This window comes from Calliphora vicina, chromosome 1, assembly GCF_958450345.1.
Source record: "Calliphora vicina chromosome 1, idCalVici1.1, whole genome shotgun sequence".
NCBI lineage: Eukaryota > Metazoa > Arthropoda > Insecta > Diptera > Calliphoridae > Calliphora > Calliphora vicina.
The window spans coordinates 94,826,220-94,843,431 of record NC_088780.1 but is presented as its reverse complement, the minus strand read 5'-3'; the positions used below and the strand labels follow the sequence as shown (position 1 = coordinate 94,843,431).

The 17,212-nt window shown below is 31.6% G+C and overlaps 2 protein-coding genes across 4 annotated transcripts; both read right to left on the bottom strand.

Moving 5' to 3' along the window:
* Window positions 1–948: 948 nt before the first annotated feature.
* On the bottom strand, window positions 949–11,122 carry LOC135963356 (cytochrome P450 CYP12A2-like). 3 transcript variants are annotated; one of them, XM_065515172.1, is made up of 5 exons: window positions 3,142–3,278; window positions 2,666–3,069; window positions 2,490–2,606; window positions 1,698–2,148; window positions 949–1,638 (listed from the first exon to the last, which is right to left on the bottom strand). In XM_065515172.1, the coding sequence occupies exons 1-5, from the start codon at window positions 3,241–3,243 to the stop codon at window positions 1,036–1,038; spliced, it is 1,677 nt and encodes a 558-aa protein (XP_065371244.1). In that variant the 5' UTR covers window positions 3,244–3,278; the 3' UTR covers window positions 949–1,035. The 3 variants fall into 3 exon arrangements, with proteins under 3 accessions (XP_065371244.1, XP_065371243.1, XP_065371245.1); XM_065515171.1 differs by lacking the exon at window positions 3,142–3,278 and adding an exon at window positions 10,797–11,122 and having other exon boundaries at window positions 950–1,638; XM_065515173.1 differs by lacking the exons at window positions 949–1,638; window positions 1,698–2,148; window positions 2,490–2,606; window positions 2,666–3,069; window positions 3,142–3,278 and adding exons at window positions 8,548–9,265; window positions 9,325–9,775; window positions 10,139–10,255; window positions 10,323–10,723; window positions 10,797–10,971.
* A 689-nt stretch (window positions 11,123–11,811) lies between these two features.
* Window positions 11,812–13,952, bottom strand: LOC135963355 (cytochrome P450 CYP12A2-like). Its single transcript, XM_065515170.1, has 5 exons — window positions 13,767–13,952; window positions 13,311–13,711; window positions 13,136–13,252; window positions 12,624–13,074; window positions 11,812–12,560 (listed from the first exon to the last, which is right to left on the bottom strand). Exons 1-5 carry the CDS (start codon window positions 13,872–13,874, stop codon window positions 11,958–11,960), a joined length of 1,680 nt encoding a protein of 559 aa, XP_065371242.1. The 5' UTR covers window positions 13,875–13,952; the 3' UTR covers window positions 11,812–11,957.
* Between the last annotated feature and the right edge of the window lie 3,260 nt (window positions 13,953–17,212).

Genomic DNA, 17,212 nt, shown 5'->3' with positions numbered 1-17,212 from the left:
AAACTTATATTCGATTAAATTTAAACTCGAATAATTGACAAGAAAATATAGTCGTTCAAGCCCGACCATATACTACCCTACACTGAGTATGAACAAATCAAATCTATATATATGTAAATATTAAATGGTCCATGTATGTAATGGCATCACGTGAGAACGGCTGGAGCGATTTTTTTTATTCGATTCGAAATTTTCAGGAGATGGTTTGTAAAGAAAATATTAAAAAATTCGAGTTTTTTCGTTTTTTTTTTCAGTCCAGTCAACTGTAATAAAAAAGCTACCTAAAGTATGCAGTACAAATTTTGATATTTTATTTGCAAATAAATAAGAACAGGCAGGTGTATGTGGGTTGGAGAAACTAGAAGAACTAACATTAGTAAATGCCACAGGGTGAAGCCGGGGCGGGGTGGTCAACAATTTCTAATAAAATTTCAATAATTTTTTTTGAGTGTGATTTTCGGAAGTTGGCCTTATATGGAAGCTACGACCAATTATGGACCGAACGCCATGAAATTTGGTCACGTGATTTCTTTGTATATTAGGCTTATTTGAGTTGAATATTTTCTGGATAAAAGTAATTTTCGGAAGTGGGCTTTACATGGGAGCTATGTTCATCAGATGTAGGGTATAATGACATGTATGGATATGTATGTTTATTTGAAATTTCAAGGTCTAGGTCAGTTTTTACAAGTTTTTGGGCTAAATCCAGAAAATACATGTTCGCGAGCGGGAAAACCTACAGACATATAGATCTATGCACCAGGTGGAGATTAGAATAACAAATAATTATAAAATACTTTATTACAATTCACATTAAGGTTAGAAAATAAAAAAAATAAATAATGTACTTTTTATTATATTAGAGACTAATTTTCGAAAAACTTAATACATATATTGTAAATCATTACGTTATGGATAGCGAAGCACACCGGGTTTTAGCTAGTAATTGATATCTTATAATACAACAATTATTTACAGTATCAACAACGCAATATTCAAACTTGAGACCACACAGGTCTCTATACAAATTCCGTCTCAATAATCCAAATCGGTAAACTTAAATTTCAAGGGCATATTCGGCACATTTATCAACACACTTTTGAAGGCATTTTCCGTGGGATAATTAAACTCAATCTGAAAATTACGCAGCATACGAGCAATGCCCAATTCCAATTCCATTTCAACTATACGACGGCCTATACAACTGCGAGCACCGAAACCAAATGGTAAATGTACGAAGGGTGTACTGGGTTTAAGGGCATGTGCACATTCTGAACTATTTGCATCTTCTTGACTGGATCTTAACCAACGCTCTGGTAAATATTCATTTGGCCGAGAGTAATGGTTACCATCACGTGTCAATGTGGTAGTGCACATGGACACTTGTGTACCCTTGGGTACTCTATAACCACCTAAGACCACATCGTTGGCGGGAACACGAGCATTACCAACGACCAAGGGATAATACCGTAGAGACTCCTTAATGCAGGCTCTCAGATAAGGCATATTCTTTAAGGCATTTTCATCAAACTCGGAGTCTTTGTGGGGTAAAATGTTCAAAACCTCTTGGCGCAATTTCTCTTGTTTCTCAGGATATTCAGCCATACACAACAACAAACCAGTAAATGTGGAGGAAGTCTGAAAATTTCAAATATTGTAAAAATGTAAATGTTGTATGATTTTGTTAAATTAATTACCGTATCCACTCCCGCCATTAACATGTCCATGGCCATTACCGTGGCAATTCTTTTATCGATTTTAATTAGTTTCTCCAATACACTCTTCTCATGTTCTGGCTTTTCGGGCACTCCACTCTTACGCTCTTCCTCGATACGTTCAATGGCCTCGTTAACATACGAACTAGTGATATCAACAATATCGTCTAAAGCTTTCATTAGTTTCTTGAAAGTTGGTGTTTTGTAATATCTCCATATGGAGGGTTTGAAATCAATTTCCAACGAGTACGTAAAGAAATCGTTTAGGGCCTGAAACAGTTTTTTGACCATGGGATTATCGCGATTTTTGCTGATCAGTCCTAGTTGTTTGTCCAGGGCCACAACTGAAACAGATTCCAAGGTCCAGCGATTCATTTCTTCTTCAAAAGTAGCGGGAACTTCAAGGGTTTGTGGATCCCGTATTTGGCGAATTCTGATAAAATAAAGAATTTTATTAAAATCATCCCGAATGTTAATAATGAAGATTGTCTTGAGGATTTTGATATTACTGGAGCAGATTTATAATGAATTTTACAACAGATAAGTTTATCTATGACTAGATTGTGATAATCTTAGTTTTTTTTGTTTATTTAATTTTAATAATTGATATCTTTAAAAACAAACAATAACTTATTGATAATAACTAAAATAGATTTCATAGAAATGTTTATACAAAAAAAGAAACTAAATTCTGACACGATTACTTATCAACGTTAAGACTTCCAAACCATTTCATTACCATAAATATTGACGAATTTTTCAATGTAAACCTACCTGTCTATAAATTCCTTATTGACTTGAGACATTTTATGCAAATACAAGCCAATAGTTTTGGGCTGCATCATTACGGGATTGACCGCCGAACGAAACGTACCCCAGGTTTCGCCTTGTCTACAAATTTTAAATGAATAAAATTAAACATTGTTGAATTTTAAATAATAATTACATACGATGCTAATAGACCCTCAACGCCTTGGAAAAACTCAGCACGATGAACATGACGATGATAGTATAGAGATTCTGAACCCGGTCTAACTGGCGATATGCCTTCATTGCGTAAAACCTTTTCGAAATCGTCCACATTATGGGTGAATACAAATGATTTGCCACCAAAGAAACCCGGTAAATGGGAGACATTGCCAAAATCTTCTTTAAAAGCTTGCAGCAATTTAGTAGAATCTAAATTAGCATATTTGCCACCTGGTAAAAAAAACCTTCGCAGAAAAGTAAATCCACCAATAGTTGGAATTTCTTCAAAGGGCTTGGCATTTTCCCATTCCTTACTGGCTAAGGCATCAGAATTGTTTTCATTTGTTACAGCAGTAGCAGCATGGGCAGTGGATTGAAAGCGTAACTGAAATTATAAGAAACATAGTTCAAAATGATGTCAGTTTTTATTCATATTCTTAAGTATTTGTTTACTTACTGCTGGTTGTTGCTGTTTTATTAATAACAATTTAAATGTTGCTGTCTCATTTAAATTAATATGATTGTTGAAAATTTTGCCACATTTTTTTAGTTTAAACATTTTTCTACAACTAAATAACAACTAAACTGTTGTTCTAAACACACTAATTTATACTGAATATATTTTCACTTTAGTGATATATATTTTTTTTTTAATTTCGCAAATATTAATAATACTCATTAAATAAAAAATAGCTTTTTCTAATTTGCTGTTTTGAGATTTTTATTAATCAATTCGTGTTTGACAACTACATACGTATGTTTGTATGTATGAATATATTGCTCATACATCATATCTTGATGGCAATTATCTCTGCAAAGCTTTTTCATGTTTTTGTTATTTTCAGATCATTTTTGTTTGTTATGAATATTCATAGTAAAACAAAAAGAAGAAAATATGCAAATTCAAATAAAAATATAATACTGTGCTATTTGAAAAAATTTGTCAAGCGGGGAAATTGGTTAAACCTAATTCGAGTATCCATTGGTGCTAACCGTTTTTAAGGTTACCTCTTGTTTTCGAGATATGTATTACCCATATTTCGAAAATGGAGGAGGTTGTACAACATATATTCACAGATATCTCCTAATAAATTTTTTTCCCATATTTTTGCAAAAAGTCTTCTATAATTTTTTTAATTTGTAAAAATTGTATACCTTTTTGAAAATAAGACACAATTTCCTATACGATGATATATAATATATCTTATATTTCCGGTACCGTGAAATAACTACCAAATGAAATAACTCCCCACGAAAAGATGAAATAACACCCAACAAATTTTTCATACAACTTAGGACTTATTTCATTATGAAACAACTCCTAACGCATATGGAGTTATTTCATAATTTTTTGTTGGGAGTTATTTCATAATGCAATAACTCCCACTGAAATTTTTGTTGGGTTTTATTTCATTTTATTTTGGGAATTATGAGTTATTTCACTGTATTGGGAGTTATTTCATTTTTGTCAAAAACTGGCTTCACTCAGAAATGTTTTTTGCATTGCCGGCCTTTGGCCGGGCGCTAAGGTTTTATCTTCTGAGGTGTATCAGAAACTGGCTTCGCGCAGAAAAGATTCTTTTTACATCGTCGGCCTTTGTCAGGTTGCAAGGATTTCTTAATCTGGTTCGAAATGAAAATCAGCTTTCTGAAATATTATAAAACCTTTCTGCAATGAAAGAAATATTTTCTGAGCGAAGCCAGTTTTTTATACACCCCAGAGGAGAAAACCATAGCGCCCGGCCAAAGGCTGGCAATGCAAAAAACTTTTCAGAGCGAAGCCAGTTTTTTATACACCCCAGAGGAGAAAACCATAGCGCCCGGCCAAAGGCTGGCAATGCAAAAAACTTTTCTGAGCGAAGCCAGTTTTTGATATACCCCAGAGGAGAAAACCTTAAACCTTAAATGCAAACAAATATTCTGAGAGAAGCCAGCAAAAAATGTTTTTTTAGATTACATAAATAGATTGCTTTGGATTGGGAATTATTTCATTTCTATTGGGATTTATATCATTGGGAGTTATTTCGCTTTTTTGGGAGTAATATTTTTAAAATTATGAAACCGCTGATTATTGGGAGTAATTTCATTTTACCCTTTGGTAGTTATTTCATTTTTCAAGTTTGGGAATTATTTCATTTTTGATGGGAATTATTTCATAGGGAGTTATTTCATTGGGAGTTATTTAATTTGAGAGCTATTTCACGGTACCTATATTTCCCACTAGTCTAATTTATGGAATCTCGCCGTTTTGTACATTTTTGTACACTGCATTGCCGACTATTGCAGTACTAAACATAGCAAGATGTAGCTAATTACTGCCAGTTATGTATTTTGTTAAAATATTAGGAGATATTTGTTTTATCTTTTGTGAATAAAATCAAAAATTGTGTACAAATTTTAATCGATTAGGGCTTTGGAGCTTTGTTTTCTTTTTGTATCGTTTTAAAAAACAGAAATTTCGAAATTTTGCAAAAAAAATTATTCTTTTTTGGCAAAAAAAATTATATTTCTAAAACGACTGAGCAGATTAAAAAAAATACAGACTTACTTAAAGGTAATTTTATTTCGGATTTCTTAGTTTATTCAAATGCGTCATAAATCAATAAAATCCGACATCAGCTTAATGATACTAATTTTTTCGTTGCTAATTCTGTTTATACTTATTTTATAACGAATAAGTAGTTGAAAGCATCTTAAAGAGCGATATATTGTCGCACAGTGGTATAGAAAAAAATAGGAAAATAAATCTGTAACTTTTAAACCCTTAGTCCGTTTTGAATGAAATTGTATATGCGCAAAGAAGAAGTGTTTTCGAGTTTAAGTTTTTATGGTATAATATCCTAAAAATATGCGTTTTTTGGATGGCCTTGGTTCCCTCAAATTTGTTTTCATTTGAAATATTTAATGTAAAGTTAGCTTTTCATAAAGTATAAATTTCTAATACATCTTTGAAATTTTTTACATAACTTTAAAATGAAAAAAGTACTTTTTTTCCAAAATCTGGCGAAAAATCACTTTTTTTAAATTCAAATGCATATAACATTGGATTCAGTTACGATTTTTAAACAATTCTTTTTTTGGTTTGACATATACATTTGTTAATGTCAAAAATTTGTAAAAGAAAAATGGAGAAAATCGTGAAAGAAATATTTGTAAAAATTTTTAAAATTTAATTTTTAAATGCGAATATCTCATAAGTTATAAGAGATAATTGATGATGTTTTTATAATACTCAACGAGCTATCTCAGACGAAGAAATAACATCGTTTTAAAAATTGAATATACCCGAGGTGTCCTATTTTGAGGATCTCTCTCTGCACCAAAAGAGACAAATCATAAATTTGTCCAAAAATAAAAATTAGAATTTTTTGTAAAAATGCTAGGGTATTCATTCGAGTAATGATCGTTCGATTAATCGAATAATTTCTTACGAATAATTATTCGAACAATTTAAAAATGGCCATTTTCGAATAACGAATAATTCGAACAATTTTATGTAGAATAATCGAATAAATGTTCATATATATTTAAATTAATAATGACTCACAAAAATTGTATTGTTTCTGAAATTCGACAAATAACTAAAGACAAAGGGACTTACGATCACTGTAGATGAGTCGTCCGATCGCTCCTTCTATAAATATTTAAATATTACTGCAATAAATTACAATTCTAAAAACAAGTCTTTCAAAATGTTTAATTTAGGACTTGAACCAATGAAAATAAAAGGTACGCAATAAAATATTTGTTATTTAGTAAAAAAATTCTGAATGATTTTAGAACTGTTTTCTACACAGAAAAAACTATTTCTTAAACCGTTCAATTCAAATATTTGTCACATATTGAACTGGTTTCAATTATTTCATAATTAAATCAAGTATTCATTTGCTCAAAAACAAAATTTCTTGATATTATCCAAGGTGTATCTAATAAGGTGACGTCGAAAAGCCAGCTGACTATTTTTTGCTCGATTTGTTTTTTCACTTCTAGGTGTCAAAGTTTGTTTACATTTCTTTATTAATTTAAATTAACGTTTTTGTTTCTTTTAATAAAAAATATAAAATAGTAGAAAAGTGAATAATTGATAATATAAAAGTGAATGGAGTACTTATTGAAAGTAAATTTCACGTATTTATTTATTTTCACCCCTGTTTTTGATTTTTGCAGTCTGCTGTTTAGCCGTTTGACAGCTAGCAAATAATTTTATAAAAACAAAGTTCATGTTGTTTTTGGTAAAGTTGTAGAATTTGGTATACCTGCAAATAAATTTGCCTTGATATTTTCTATTGAATTTTGAGTTTTGAATTTGATTATTTTGACAATTGAATATACAATTTTCGTTATTGGTTGAATTTCAAATACAAAAATTATTGAATAGATAATTTTCGTAATTGTTTTTGTTATTTTTTGTGTTTCAATTACGAATAAGGGAATCTGATCAGAATATTTCTGATGAAAATTTAATGATGATTTAATGTTTTCGAATGTTTTTTAACATTATCAATACTTGAATTGTTAACATTAACGTTATTTTTAGTTTTTCTTTAACAATAAAATATTAAAAAACCGATATCAAAACTTCATTCTTTTCTTTTTTTAAAAAATTTAAATTATTCGAATAATTAGATTAATTTTAAACGTGTGATCGAATTATTCCAACAAGTTAAAATCTCTTATTCGAATTCGTTTAATTCGAACAAGAGAAAAATCAAATAATTCGAATACCCTAATGTATACCGAACTATGTTTTTTCTTTGCATGTAGGTCGAAATTGAAAAAGTCGATAATCTGTGATTTCTTGAATTTGAATAGAGAATATGTCGCTATAAGTCGACAAATAGTGAATACTCCATTTGACAATTTTTTTTTTTATGACAGATATGTATATCTCAAACGATTTAAGTATGTGAAAAAAGTACCAAACTATTTACCCGGATTTGGCCCAATCATTACATTACCACTCGAGTTCAAAATAACAACATGTTAGATCATTTTAGAACTAGTAGAGGAACTAATGTTTAAAATTCATACTGGGAGTCCATAATACGATATGTCTGAGTCAATTTATAAAAAAACATATTTTCTGGAAAAAGTACCAAAAACTAAATTCTAATTGTATCCCTTAAGGCTTTGAATTTCCAAAAAAATATTATTCCAGATATAAAGAATACGATTTAATATTTATTTGTATGTTTATTGCTTCAAAAGATACATATGGTTTCAAAAAAAGTACCAACATATAGTTTTTACCCGTTTTCTCCCCGAAAATGTTCGATTTCCAAAAATTATAAAACGCCTATCCACGTTTTATTTATTAGAAGAAGATGCCTTTTTTTTGTAGCTAGATATAAGGTTACCGAAATTAACCATTTTAATCCCCTAAACCTTCGAATTTCCAAAAAACCCTTCTTAGTTCATACCGTGCCTGCAATTTCAACAAATAGATATCTATTCAGTGCTTGAGTTACTCATGGAGTAAAAATATTTGATATTTTTTTCCCGTAGATATTGATTGGAAATTAATATCAAATTAGCTTTTAGGTAAACTTATCTGCTGTGTATTTTATACCGCAGATACCTATTTGTTGAAATTACGGGCATTAGTCTGTCTATTGAAATCAACACTCCGAAGCCGTAAAATAACTTACAGTCATGATTGCTACATCAATATATAAGGTACAGTCCTGGTACGGTGGCTATTTATTAATAAGTGTTTATAATTGGTCAAAAACTTACATTAAATTCAAGGCTAACTTCAGATACTTAACATAGCAATTATCAATATTTTTTCATGAAATTTATATTTAAACTTACCAACGCCAAACAAATAGTTCATTTTAAAAATGACAACAAATAATTGCTATCTTATCTTATAATTTTATTACAACAATTATTTACAGTATCAACAACGAGATCTTCAAAATTTGTTATAACTTTGTTACCCCACAGGTCTCATTATCATTTATACAAATTCCATTTCAGTACTCCAAATCGGTAAACTTAAATTTCAAGGGTATATTAGGCACATTTATCAACAGACTTTTGAAGGCATTTTCCGTGGGATAATTAAACTCAATCTGAAAATTACGCACCATACGAGCAATGCCCAATTCTAATTCCATGTCAACTATACGACGGCCTATACAACTGCGAGCACCAAAACCAAATGGTAAATGTAGGAAGGGTGTACTGGGTTTAAGGGCATGTGGACATTCTGAACTATTTGCATCTTCTTGACTGGGTCTTAACCAACGTTCTGGTAAAAATTCATTTGGCCGAGGGTAATGGTTACCATCACGTGTCAAAGAGGTGGTGCACATGGAGACTTGTGTACCCTTGGGTACTCTATAGCCACCTACAACCACATCGTTGACGGGAACACGAGCATTACCAACAATCAAGGGATAATACCGTAGAGACTCCTTAATGCAGGCTCTTAAATAAGGCATATTTTTTAAGGCATTTTCATCAAACTCGGAGTCCTTTTGGGGTAAAATGTTCAAAACCTCTTGACGCAATTTCTCTTGTTTCTCAGGATATTCAGCCATACACAACAACAAACCAGTAAATGTGGAGGAAGTCTGAAAATTTCAAATATTGTAAAAATGTAAATGTTGTATGATTTTGTTAAATTACTTACCGTATCCACTCCACCCATTAACATGTCCATGGCCATTACCGTGGCAATTCTTTTATCGATTTTAATTAGTTTCTCCAAAACACTCTTCTCATATTCTGGCTTTTCGGGCACTCCACTCTTACGCTCTTCCTCGATACGTTCAATGGCCTCGTTAACATACGAACTGGTGACATCAACAATATCGTCTAAAGCTTTCATTAGTTTCTTAAATGTTGGTGTTTTGTAATATCTCCATATGGAAGGTTTGAATTCAATTTCCAACGAGTATGTAAAGAAATCGTTTAGAGCCTGAAACAGTTTCTTGACCATGGGATTATCGCGATTTTTGCTGATCAGTCCTAGTTGTTTGTCCAGGGCCACAACTGAAACAGATTCCAAGGTCCAGCGATTCATTTCTTCTTCAAAGGTAGCAGGAACTTCAAGGGTTTGTGGATCTCGTATTTGGCGAATTCTGATAAAATAAAGAATTTTATTAAAATCATCCCAAATGTTAATAATGAAGATTGTCTTGAGGATTTTGATTTTATTTGAGTAGATTTATAATGAATTTTACAACAGATAAGTTTATCTATGACTAGATTGTGATAATCTTAGTTTTTTTTGTTTATTTAATTTTAAAAATTGATATCATTAAAAACAAACAATAACTTATTGATAAAAACTAAAATAGATTTCATAGAAATGTTGAGGTTTGTAAAAAAAACTAAATTCTGACACGATTACTTATCAACGATAAGACTTGCAAACCATGTCATTAGCATGACCAGTGACAAAATTTTTAATAAATGACTTTCAATATTTTGTTTAAACCTACCTGTCTATAAATTCCTTATTGACTTGAGACATTTTATGCAAATACAAGCGAATAGTTTTGGGCTGCATCATTACGGGATTGACCGCCGAACGAAATGTACCCCAGGTTTCACCTTGACTATAAATTTTATAAGAATAAAATTAAACATTTTGATTTGCTTGAGTTTTGAATAATAAATACTTACGTTGCTAATAGACCCTCAACGCCCTGGAAAAACTCAGCACGATGAACATGACGATGATAGTGTAGAGCTTCTGAACCCGGTCTAACTGGCCATATGCCTTCATTGCGTAAAATCTTTTCGAAATCTTCCACATTATGGGTGAATACAAATGATTTGCGACCAAAGAAACCCGGTAAATAGGAGACATTGCCAAAATCTTCTTTAAAAGCTTGCAGCAATTTAGTAGAATCTAAATTAGCATATTTGCCACCTGGTAAAAACCTTGTCAGAAAAGTAAATCCACCTATAGTGGGAATTTCTTCAAATGGCTTGGCATTTTCCCATTCCTTACTGGCTAAGGCCTCAGAATTTAGTTCATTTGTTACAGCAGTAGCAGCATGGGCTGTGGATTGAAAGCGTAACTGAAATTATATGAAAAATAGTTAAAACTTAAGTTTAGTTTTTATTCATATTCTTAAGTATTTGTTTACTTACTGTTTGTTGTTGCTGTTTTATTAATAACAATTTAAATTTTGCTGTCTCATTTAAATTAATATGATTGTTGAAAATTTTACCACATTTTTGTAATTTTAACATTTTGCTCCAACTAAATAACTAAACTGTCGTTCTAAACACTCTAATTTATACTGAATATATTTTCACTATAGTGATATTTATTTTAGTTTCGCAGATATTAATAATACTCATGTATTTGATTTATTAAATAAAAAAGAGCTTTTTCTATTTAGCCGTTTTGAGATTTTTTGTTAATCAATTCATGTTTGAAAACTACATATATCTTGCTCATACATCATGGCTTGTTGGCAGTTATCTCTGTAAAGCTTTTTCATGTTTTTGCTATTTTCAGATCATTTTTGGTTGTTATGAATATTCAGAGTAAAACAAAATGAAGAAAATATGAAAATTCAAATAAACATACAAGAAGGTATAGTCGATCAAAGTCCGACTATATTATACCCTACACCGAGAAGATGATTATAAACAATTTTCTTTTAAAATTTATATAGCGGCTATGACTAATTATAGACCAATCGCCATAAAATTAGGTGACATATTGATGTTTTTGATTTTTGATTGACTTTTTTTTTTTGAATACCAACATTTTTAAGAGATTTATTCTCGTTAAAGTGATTTTCGGAAGTGGGCCTTATAAGGGAACTATAACTAATTATGGACCGATCGTCACAAAATATCTATATAAATAAGGTATTTATGAGAGCTTAACTATTTTCAGATAGGGCAATCGTATGGGGGCTAGGAGAAATAATGTACCGATTTTAACCAAATTTAATAGGATCAGTTCTTGGGACAATAGAAAAGCTTGTACCAAATTTTTTATCTTTGAAATTGCGAACTGTAATTTGATTACAAGGACGGTCAGAAGGACGGGCGGGCATCGCTTAATCGACTCACTGATCCTGAGCAGATCGGTTTACGTTATTTAAATAGTTTCAGCAATAAACAATTATTTACATCGAACCATTAAATCATACATCTTTCATTACTTGGCCATCACAATTTGAATACTTATTTTATTTAGATTAATAACAATTTCACATATAAACAAACAACAATTTCTATAACTACGAATATAAGTAAATATTTTCTTAAAAATCTCTTTTTTCACATTAATTTTCAATAACCCAAATCGGTAAATTTAAATTTCAAGGGTATATTAGGCACATTAATCAACAAACTCTTGAAGGCATTTTCCGTTGGATAATTAAACTCGATCTGATAGTTACGCACCATGCGAGCAATGCCCAATTCTAATTCCATTTCGACAATACGACGACCAATACAACTGCGTGCACCGAAGCCAAATGGTAAATGTAAGAAGGGAGTACTGGGTTTAAGGGCATGAGGACATTCTGTACTTTTGGCATCATCTTTACTGGCTCTTAGCCATCGTTCGGGTAAAAATTCATTTGGTTGAGGATAATGATCACTATTGCGAGACAAAGAGGTGGTGCACAAAGAGACTTGAGTACCCTTGGGTACTCTGTAGCCACTAATGACCACATCTTTGACAGGTACACGGGCATTACCCACGGCCAAGGGATAAAGACGTTGAGACTCTTTAATGCAGGCTCTCAAATAGGGCATATTCTTATAGGCATTCTCATCAAACTCGGAGTCCTTTTGGGGTAAAACTTTCAAAACCTCTTGGCGCAATTTCTCCTGTTTCTCCGGATTTTTAGCCACACACAACATTAAGCCAGCAAATGTTGTGCTGGTCTGCAAAGTAGAGAAATTTCCATTAAAATCTTAATAAAAAAATAGAGTTTTTAAATAATTTACCGTATCCACTCCCGCCATTAACATATCCATGGCCATTACAGTGGCAATTCTTTTATCGATTTTAATTAGTTTCTCCAAAACACTCTTCTCATGTTCTGGCTTTTCGGGCACTCCACTCTTACGCTCCTCCTCGATACGTTCAATGGCCTCGTTAACATACGAACTGGTGACATCAACAATATCGTCTAAAGCTTTCATTAGTTTCTTGAAAGTTGGTGTTTTGTAATATCTCCATATGGAGGGTTTGAATTCAATTTCCAACGAATACGTAAAGAAATCGTTTAGAGCCTGAAACAGTTGTTTGGCCATGGGATTATCGCGATTCTTTCTGATCAGTCCTAGTTGTTTGTCCAGGGCCACAACCGAAACAGATTCCAAAGTCCAGCGATTAATTTCTTCTTCAAAAGTAGCGGGAACTTCAAGGGTTTGTGGATCACGTATTTGGCGAATTCTAAAAAGAAAGATTCAATATTAGTGCTCGGTTATGTCACATTTTCAATTATTTTACTTACCTTTCTATAAATTCCTTATTGACTTGTGACATTTTGTGCAAATACAAACGAACATTTTTCGGTTGCATCATCACAGGATTGACAGCCGAACGAAATGTACCCCAGGTTTCACCTTGTCTATAAGTATTTCAAAAATAAACAATACTACGTAGTTTAATATTATTAAAATTCTTACGTTGCTATTAGACCCTCTACGCCTTGGAAAAACTCAGCACGATGTACATGACGATGATAGTGTAGAGCTTCTGAACCCGGTCTATTTGGCCATATGCCTTCATTGCGTAAAACCTTTTCAAAATCGTCCACATTATGGGTGATTACAAAACCCTCGCGTCCAAAGAAACCTGGCAAATGGGCCACACTACCCAAGTCTTCTCTGAAAGCTTCCAGTAGTTTAGTAGAATCCAAATTGGCATATTTGCCGCCGGGTAAAAAATTCCTGAGTAAACTAAAACTACTAATCGTGGGAATTTCCTCGAAAGGTTTAGCATTTTGCCATTCTTTAGTTGCTGAGGCTTCGTAATTGTCTTCAGTTTTTACAGCAGTAGCAGCAGGGGCCGTGGATTGAAAGCGTAACTGTAATTATTTGTAGATAATTTTTTATTTATTTAATTTTTGTTTGCATACTCACTGCTGGTACTTGTTTTTGCTGTTTTATTAATAACAATTTAAATGCTGTTGCCTCATTTAGATTGATAGTGTTGTTTAAAGTGACGCAGCATTTTTGTAATTTTAACATTTCGCTAGAAAAAATTTCTAAAACAGTCGGTCTAACACTCAAATTTATACTGTTGTGCAAATTTCCTTAAATATTAATAATATTTGCGTATTTATTTAAAAAAAAGAGCTTTTTCTAATATATTTGTTTGTAGATTTTTAATAAACAATTCATGTTTTACAACTATTTTAGCGCTCTTGCTGGCGTTTATCTCTAAAAAGCTTTTGCTAAATAGTTTTTGCATCAGAACATTTTCATTTGTTATGAATATCTAGAGTAAAACAAAAAGAGAAAACATATAAATATACAAAATAAAAGAAGCTTTTTGTTTGTTGTTATTAACATTTTTGATCAATTAAAATTTGTTTTTCTTTATTGTTTCTAAACTTTTTACCATTTTGAATAAAAAAAATTCATTAAATTCAAAAATAAATAACACAGGGCAACAAAATCGAAAAAATTTTAGAGGCTTTTTAAACCACTACACAATTTTGATGTTTATGGTTCTAGTAGTACAAATAAATTCTATGGAAAAGTTTTTTTTTAACAATTTTTTTTGTTAAATTCTGAATTTTTTTTAGACGTTTCTCCACATAATTTCTGATAACTCAAAAAGGGTTAGTCCAATATTATTAAAATGAACTTAGAAAAGTTTAGATTTACATAGCCTTTAATCCGTTTATATATTGCGTTTTAATCAGCTCAGTAGTTTCGGAGTTATAATAACAAATTGAAGCAAAAAATATATTTTATACATGAAAATATCAAATTTTTTTGTTTTAAAAAAATCATGAAAAATCGAAAACGGCAGAAATTGTTCAAGTTTATTACTTTATCGCAAACCAACATATAATAGCAACAAAATGAGATATCAACCATAAAAATCGATTGATTATTTTTGAATTTATTCACAATTAAGTGAATTCGCTCATTTTCACAAAATTGTATGTACTTTGAGTGTAAATTTTACATATGTTTTGTTATGGTAACAAAAATTTTAACAAAAACAATGAAATGAAAAATTATTTTTCAACAAAAATTGTTTTGAATTTTTGCCTTAAAGTATGATTTGGTGAAGGGTGTATAAGATTTGCCACAGCCGAAAATCTCTCTTACTTGTTATACCCTTCACCTTCGTGAGAAGGGTATATATAAGTTTGTCATTCCGTTTGTAATTTCTACATTTTTCATTTCCGACCCTATAAAGTATATATATTCTGGATCCTTATAGATAGAGGAGTCGATTAAGCCATGTCCGTCTGTCTGTCTGTCTGTCTGTTGAAATCAATTTTCTGAAGACCCCAGATATCTTCGGGATCCAAATCTTTAATAATTCTGTCAGACATGCTTTCGAGAAGTTTGTTATTTAAAATCAGCAAAATCGGTCCACAAATGCCTGAGATATGAGGAAAAAATTTTGACCTACATATATCTGGATTACTAAGACATTAATATAGACAATATGGATATCTAATGATAGATATTTCAAAGACATTTGCAACGACGTATATAAGACCATAGTAAGTTGGACCTACAATGGGTCAAAATCGGAAAAAAAAATTTTTAACCCGAATTTTTTTTTTAGAAAAACATAAAAAAAATTTTTAAATTTAAAAAAAAAATTTTAAATAAAATCGAAAATTTTTTTTTCCAAAAATTAAAAAAACAACTGGAAAAAAAAATTTTGGTTACCTAAAAATATTTAAAATTTTGAAGTATAATTTGGTGAAGGGTATATAAGATTCGGTACAGCCGAATATGTCACTCTTACTTGTTTTTATTTAATATTGTTTGACAGTTCATCATGGAGACTCACATCGCAATAACTTCTCAAAACTATTCAGCATTTCGTGAGAAATATTTTTCGTTAACTTTTAGCATCATATGGTTAGCATTTCGCGTTCCGAACCTGTCAACTGGCCAACATTAGAGTGAAATTATGTAAAAATATCTGCAAATTTCATAGATTGTTTTTTTTGTCATTACGATACCAATTCTAATTTAAGTGTTTGATTGAAAATTAAAAAAAAAACTTTAAATAAATCATCCTACTTATACACCAGTTAATAAACAAGTCACCATTAAACTTCTTCTAAATAATGCAGAGGCTATACAGTAGACCTTGAAAAGTATATTATTCAGTAATAGCAAGTCATTGTCAAGTTTTTGTTGGGTTATAATTGAATTTCTGCTGCTATTTTTTTATCGTAGAAAATCTAGTCTAATCAAAATGGGCCGGCACTCCTCGTACCTTTATAATGCATGATTAAATATTTACAAGTTGGACAGTAATAAACAGGGCGAGTTTAAATATGCACAAACAAATTTAAAATAAGCAAGCAGAAAAAATAAACATATACATATGTATATATATTTCCTTCGATCTTATAAGGAGCATAGGGCCTCAACAAACTTCTTCCAGTCAGATCTGTTCATCGTAAACGTTTTCACTTCACTTCAGCTTTTATGAATTTTTCTATCCTAGCTATCAATTTGCCTTTGCCATGTATGTGCTGGTCGGCATCTTCTGCGGGTTCCATTCTATAGTCTTCCTGGAAATATCGGTCCACTTTCTTCTCTGTATTTCTACACACAACGGTATTTGACGTGTTTCAGCCCACAGATTGTTGTTTGAAATGGTTTGAGGCCAGAAGATTCGTAAAACTCTTCCATACTTTGCTGAGCTGACCAAAAGATCGTGTGGCTCTTCTTATTCCAAGGTAACAGAATGTTTCAATTTCTTCTAATATTTCATTATTTATTAGAAAGGGATTCAAGTTTCCAGAATTTATTCGCATAACTTTGGTCCTACTTATAATGATTTTAAGCCCGGCTTTCACTGATATCTACGTTAGACGCCTTAGTTGTGCGGTCATGTCAGTATAGCTATGATAGAGAAGGCGAGATTCTCAAACCTTTCGTTCAGCCCCCATACGATCCCGCGGTTTCCCATCATTGACGAACGCCAGTGCCAACCTCGGATGAGTTTACATTTGAGAGCATTCCAGATAACGTTATGGGCCAGGGTGTCAAATGCCTTCTCGAAATCAATAAAGATAAGGTACAGAGGAGACCTCCATTCAACTGACTGCTCTACGATTACTCTTAATGAGTTTATATAGTCCACGCACTTGTTAGGGCAAAATCCAGTCTGTTGTTTCCTTAAATTTGGCATTAATTCGTCAGATAACCTTTTGGTTATAACTTGAGATAAGACTTTATTCAGCATGCTTAGGAAAGTAATTCCCCGCCAGTTGTTGCGATTTGTTAAGTCGCCTTTCTTAGATGTTTGGAATTCTCTCTGTTGTCCATATTTCGTCTATAATTGGTAGAAACAGTTCTGCCGTCGTTCTAGTGTT

Coding starts and splice junctions, on each gene's coding strand:
- LOC135963356 (XM_065515171.1), bottom strand. CDS start 10,898: ATGTTAAAATTACAAAAATGTGGTAAAATTTTCAACAATCATATTAAT. Junction 2,607..2,665: donor GTTGAGGGTCTATTAGCATC/GTATGTAATTAT, acceptor TAAAATTTGTAG/ACAAGGCGAAACCTGGGGTA. Junction 1,639..1,697: donor TAATGGCGGGAGTGGATACG/GTAATTAATTTA, acceptor TGAAATTTTCAG/ACTTCCTCCACATTTACTGG.
- LOC135963355 (XM_065515170.1), bottom strand. CDS start 13,874: ATGTTAAAATTACAAAAATGCTGCGTCACTTTAAACAACACTATCAAT. Junction 13,253..13,310: donor GTAGAGGGTCTAATAGCAAC/GTAAGAATTTTA, acceptor AAATACTTATAG/ACAAGGTGAAACCTGGGGTA. Junction 13,075..13,135: donor AATAAGGAATTTATAGAAAG/GTAAGTAAAATA, acceptor CTTTCTTTTTAG/AATTCGCCAAATACGTGATC.